At 44.4% G+C, this 6,000-nt stretch overlaps 1 protein-coding gene across 1 annotated transcript in view; it reads right to left on the reverse strand.

Moving 5' to 3' along the window:
• The window catches only part of GLI3 (GLI family zinc finger 3), a gene marked incomplete at its 5' end in the record, with an annotated part of 269,299 nt that extends 265,687 nt beyond the window's left edge, over positions 1-3,612 (reverse strand). Inside the window, one exon of the mRNA XM_079711110.1 lies at positions 3,489-3,612. Coding sequence (XP_079567236.1) covers positions 3,489-3,612 — 124 coding nt within the window. The remainder of the gene's footprint in view (positions 1-3,488) is intronic.
• Positions 3,613-6,000: the final 2,388 nt, after the last annotated feature.

Here is a 6,000-nt window from a genome sequence, read left to right on the forward strand (position 1 = left end):
GAACCATACATTTTGGTTCATGTGTATGTGTGCGTTTAAACAAAACTCTGCATGACTGTTATTCTAGGAGTAGGTACTCAGCTGAGAAAAGTAAGAAAACAGATCTGTAAGGACATGCAGAGGAATGTGCATGGTTTGGCTGGAAGGCTCACAATCAGGAATAAATTGCAGCACATAATGCCTGGAAAAGTTAATTAAGTCAACCTAACACAGCGCCAATAGCAAAACGTTTTCGTTTGTTTTATTTTAATCTTGAAATTGTGGACGGGAGAAGAAATACACAGGTTACATCCGTAACATATCTTGGTGCCGAACTCATTTTTCATTGTTCATTTACAAGTCTCTGAATTGCAGAACTTTGTAAGGAAAGCCTAAGAATCCCCTGGGAACAGCAGCAATTGGTACTCCCTATTATAGGATCCAAGTAATTTTCATTTCCTTTTTGTGAAGAGCCTCAGTGGAGGTATCCAAGCACTTCTGAAATGTTTGCAGAGAAAAGACAGAACGGGAGACAGACAGAATAGACAGACGGATGGATGACCATAGCAATGACAGTATACCAACCTTTGAAAGCCTGCCCCCCATACCAGCTCTTACACCCAAACCAAACCACAGACCAAAGCCCCCAGACTAGCCGTGTGACCAGAGCTGAGAGCAAAGGGCAGCGTGCCACCAGGTAGAAGCTGGCAGAACAAAGAATTTGGGCCATTCCACACCCTCCTAAGCATGATCCTGGGGCCATAAAGAGGCTCTGAACTAGTTAGATGAATCCTACAGAGGACTTTGTAAAAAAAAAAAATCATTACAATTATTAGCATTGCTTATGTAAAGCAATCACAAAGAAAAAAGTTTATTTTCCTTTGTCTCCATTTTTCCCATCTTTAAACTTGTTTGCTGGTTTTCCTGGAATCTTCCAGCAGGATTGCCATTGATATTTCAAAAACACCACTTCCATGTTCCTTTATTTGGTTGGCTCTTTATGTTATTCCAAAACAAAAAGGAGTCAATCTCTTACAAGAAACAGAACACTGAAAAAATGGTCAGAGCTCACAGGATTCTAGGACAGCTATCATTCACGCAGGAGTCCTGCAAACCTGAGGTTTTTGCCCCAAGATAGGACGTGTCTTACACCCATTTAGGAGGTGCTTCAAGGACCCAGGCTGGTCAGGGTGGGAAGCCCATGGAATTCGGTTTCGGAGTCAGTTCTGTGGTTACTTCGGACTCAAGGACTAACTTTTATAAACCATGACTGTTTCTTCCCTGGATGCTTGTTCCCCGGTGGCTTCCTGGCTGCTGGGCTGATTAGGTTAGTTCTGTTCCTGGTCACCCTAAGCAGGTTAATGAGCAGAACTCATGGTCAGAGTAGCTCCAGACAAATGCAACAGCACCAAAAACCTGCCCAGCAGGTGTCCAGTGGCCGGAATCGCCAAAGTGGCAGCACCTTCACAAGGACAGATCGCTATTGTTACTCCGCTGAAATTCACAGAAAGGACAGTGGTTTATGGAGGCTCCACGTGGCGCAGCCTGTTCTCACGCACACACTTACACACATGCTCACTCATTCACACGCACTGACACTCACACACACCGCTATAAAAATCACCCAACGTTGATGTTTCATGAAGCATGATATCCAGAAAGCGATTATTCCTACAAATTTGCTATTAAAATTACCAAATCACCTACATGGCATAGACTGATTCTATTTCTGAAATAAGAGACATGTCTAATTTTTACAAATTCCAGAGAAAAGAAACAAGGGCCACAGCATGCTTTTTTAAGGAGAAAATATGCCTTCTATAACCTCATCACAGGAATAATGCAAAAAGTTGGCTCTATTAAAATAAGCTCTAGTCCTGACCTGAAAGACCACGAATCAAGAGAGCAATATAGTTTCGTATGTATGTAAAGTAAATTCATTATTTTAACTCAGACATAAATAGATCTCCCTTAAGAATCAATTCAAAATGGGACTCATTAGCCGAAAGGTTTAATGCCAGCCCCTCCCCTGGCCTGGTCAAGCCAGCAGTGCGCACTGGTGACACTGGGGAAGGAGAAAAGAGAGCAGCACACACTGTGGACCAGGATGGGCACAGAGAGCAGGGCCAGGCAATGCCACAGTTCAGACAGGAAGGTGCAGCTTTTTTACTGGATGTCTGCCCTCACAGCCTACACTTCTGGGCTGTTACCTTCCAAAGCAGATTCTCACCTCCCATTGTATGTAAACAAATTGGAGGGGCTTCCCTGGTGGCGCAGTGGTTTAGAATCTGCCTGCCAATGCAGGGGACACGGGTTCGAGCCCTGGTCTGGGAAGATCCCACATGCCGCGGAGCAACTAAGCCCGTGCGCCACAGCTACTGAGCCTGCGCGTCCAGAACCTGTGCTCCGCAACAAGAGAGGCCGCGATAGTGAGAGGCCCGCGCACCGTGATGAAGAGTGGCCCCCGCTCGCCGCAACTAGAGAAAGCCCTCGCACAGAAACGAAGACCCAACGCAGCCAAAAATAAATAAATAAATTTATAAAAAAAAAAAAAATTGGAAATCAACCTAGTCAAATCTTTTTGGAATAAATAAAATATAAATGCACAGGGAGGCAGGGAGCAGGTTGGCTCAGCAGATGCAAATCCTTGTACCCAGGTAGGCAGTGTCCAGGACTGAGACCAGCCCATTCTTCCTAAGGGCACATGGCAAAGCGGACAGCGATTCGCAGAGGCCAGGGGTGGCTATGAAATCTACAAAAAGCCAAGGCGCTGCTGGCCTTCAAGAGCCGAAAGGCAGGGAAAGGAAGTGAAGGTTACTCTTAACTTATTCAGTCTGTTTTTACCAGAGGGGGCTCTGGAATTTATTTTCAGTGCTCCATGCTTGAATTGAAATGCCTCTCAACACTTTGCTTAAAATATTAAAACATACAGCATGTAAAACAGTTGGCTTTCTGTATCTCTAAACGCAAATTAAGGACGTTAAATTTTTATATGCCAACAGCAAAACCTGCAACTCAGAAACTAGATGAGGCTCAACCGTTAACAATTTTTAAAATCCTTTAGAGCAGACTCCTTAGGGTTTGGGGTCTGCAGGGGACCCTATTAGTAATTTGGACAAGGCAGCTCTTGTGTCTTTTGTAATAACTGATAACTGATTATCCCGACGAGGGGAGAGTTTCCATGTGAAATGCAAAGCATTTTGAATCCCAGCCAGACTCATCAAGATGATTTCCAAAATGCCAAAACAGGAACTTCCTATAATAAATAACCTATCACATTTACATCTCGAATTAGCAAATTTGGAAGAAAACGTGTAGTTTCAGCGCCAAAACAGAGATGGCTAAAGCCTGCCCACCCCAAGCCCGCACCCCGACCTCCACCTCCATCTGCACTCTTCAGCTCTCAGAGCACAAACACGGGTCCAGGTGCAAATGCTCAACTCGCAAGGAATGCAGAGCACAGAAAAGGGCTGAAGGCTTGACTGCTGGTAATCCCCGTGGCCGCTCACCATTGGAAGTGGTGCTGGAGGCCACGGCTTTCTCGCTGACGTCTGGTCGAGTGGAGTATTTCACTATGGAATTCTCCACTTTCTTCTTCTCAGTGGTCGTGGAGCTCTGGGACTGGGCCTCCATGACGCCTTCTCATTACTTCAGCTCTGGGCGACCAGGAACCCCTGCAAAAACAGCAGCGCCGTCAATTTCAAATAAGAAGGGGAAAACGGAAATCCCACTCCGAAGGCCACTTCACTTGTCACCTGAGGAGCTGCCTAGGGCATCAGCCAGTTCAAAATCTGGAAACCCCTTACCCGCAGGCTTTCTTGCAAAAAGGCCTCAAAGTGCTAGTAACAAGCCAGGCGAATTCTGTCTACACGTGCAAAAGGAGGAGAAAGGGACTTGTCCATAATGGGGGACTTTTCCCAAAATCCTACTGGGCATTTGTTATTAAATGGTCTAAATATCTCCATTTCCAGCTGTGCTTACGGCGAGAAATCCAAGTGTCACATTACTCCTTCAAGCCACATCTACAAATGTCTCCAACATTTATAAGAAGGTGGCCGCTTTTCTAAGGGGCAATAGGATAACTTTCCAAGCCAGGGAAGTTTTTTAGTTATTAATTAGATGCTTTAAAGAGTGACCGACAATTTCTCCCATCCAAGCCCAACTCAAAATTCTGAATCAGAGGATTCTGGTCAATGATTTTGCTTCCCTCACCAAGATATGTGAATCGCAACATGCCTCTTAAACTTAATTCTTTCAGGAAAACCATACCCTTTAAGCTTTCTTAAAACAGTAGGACATTTCCATTCATTTAAGTTACATTTTTAAAACAAACAAAGGTGATAGAACAACACACTCTGGATCCCACAGGAAAAGGCAAAAGATCACCCACAGCAAAGGCTGGAACCACTTAAGAAATATTAAAACTCAGCTAAAGGCAAGGGCAGTTAGTCTGTCTTTCACCAGCTTCATTCATGTGATAATCGCCCTAACTCATCATTCATCAATTTTCACTCTGTTTGGTTCATGTTCTTTTTTGGCAGTCATGATCTACACCTACAAAGAATACAAGAGAAGATGACAAGTCTCCTCTCTACCATGTTTCCCTCAAGCCCTCTAGATCGTGGGCATTTCTTCCGTGGAGTCACCTGCCTATTTTCTACATTTAGCGGAGGCCACCGTGTTCCATCAAAACAAGGATTAGAGAAATAAAACAAGCAAGTGCTTCACAGACTAAAAGAGTTAAAGTACCAGACGGAAGATTTTTAGTCATCCTTAACTCAAACTTGCAAGGGAACTGCAATCTGGGATAAGTCACTGGAAAAGCTGAAGGCCCAGAGGCCTCATGGCCCTGGAGCACCAGTTCTTCCAGTAACTTCCATTTCTTTTCCTTGATTATCCAGTGGCATTCACTGTAAAACACACAAGTTATTTAAGAACAGCTTTTCTAGAATAAAAAAGACAAAAAGACGCCCTAGGTTAAATGTACATATCAATTATAAGATCCACTCTGAATTCAGAAACATCCCTCAAAGAGCCCCCATAGATCACAACAGTGAAGGAATATAGACCTTCTTTTCTCAAGGCTGCCACCATACACAAGTCCACAGGGGAGAGCCTGATTGGCACCCCCTGGAGTTGTCCAGTGCCTCAGTTTCCTCATCTGTGACATGACAGTGTCACACAGTGGGACTTCACCTTGGGGGTGGGAATGGGGGGTGTCCAGTCCTCTTTAAGAATATGTTAAAACTTACAGACCCTCTCCCCCCAGAATCCCCTTAAGCGCACAAAAAACTGTCCATTTGATTTCCAAGGGATCACAGGCCCTCCAAACCAGTTAAAGAACCCTTGAAGGAGAAATTCTCAACCACCCCTTCTAGCTCTGCCAATCTCAGAATGATTCTTTAAATTTTTTGCATGCCCCCCCCAAATTGACTTAAATATCATTTTTAAAGCATGCCACAGAACAATTCAACCCATTCCATGGCACTGTTTCTCAGCGTGGTACAAAAGCCACCTGAATCAGCCTTGTTTCAGTGCTTGCAAAACATCCAGAGTTGCAGGTCCAACCCCCGATGTCTTTGCGGTGACCCCTGGAACCTTTATCTGAACCAGCACTGGTGACTATCAGTTTCAATGAAGCTTGCAGACAACTGCTCTACATATTTTTTGTTTGCTGCTCTGTACCCAATACTGTAGGTGGTCCTCATTGAAGTCCTGGCAGATTGGATGAACTAATGAATGAAGTACTGAATTCCAACAGCCCAAAAGAGCCTATCCCAACTGCCATCCCAACAATGAACTCTGCATCGGTCGGGAATCTTTGTTGAATGTCCGTCTTCCCCTCCAAACCCTAAACTCCAAAGGTCGGGCTATCTACCCAGCACCTCATACCTGTAAGAATATTTACTGAGTAATAAGCGATCCAGCAATGATCCCGTGACCCAGATAATTCAGCAGTGTCTTAAAGATTTAGCTACGTATCTTTTCTTTTATAGCCTGTGTTTCTTTGTAAACTGGCAA

The sequence above is a fragment of the Hyperoodon ampullatus genome (assembly GCF_949752795.1).
Source record: "Hyperoodon ampullatus genome assembly, chromosome: 9".
In the NCBI taxonomy this organism is placed as follows: Eukaryota; Metazoa; Chordata; class Mammalia; order Artiodactyla; family Ziphiidae; genus Hyperoodon; species Hyperoodon ampullatus.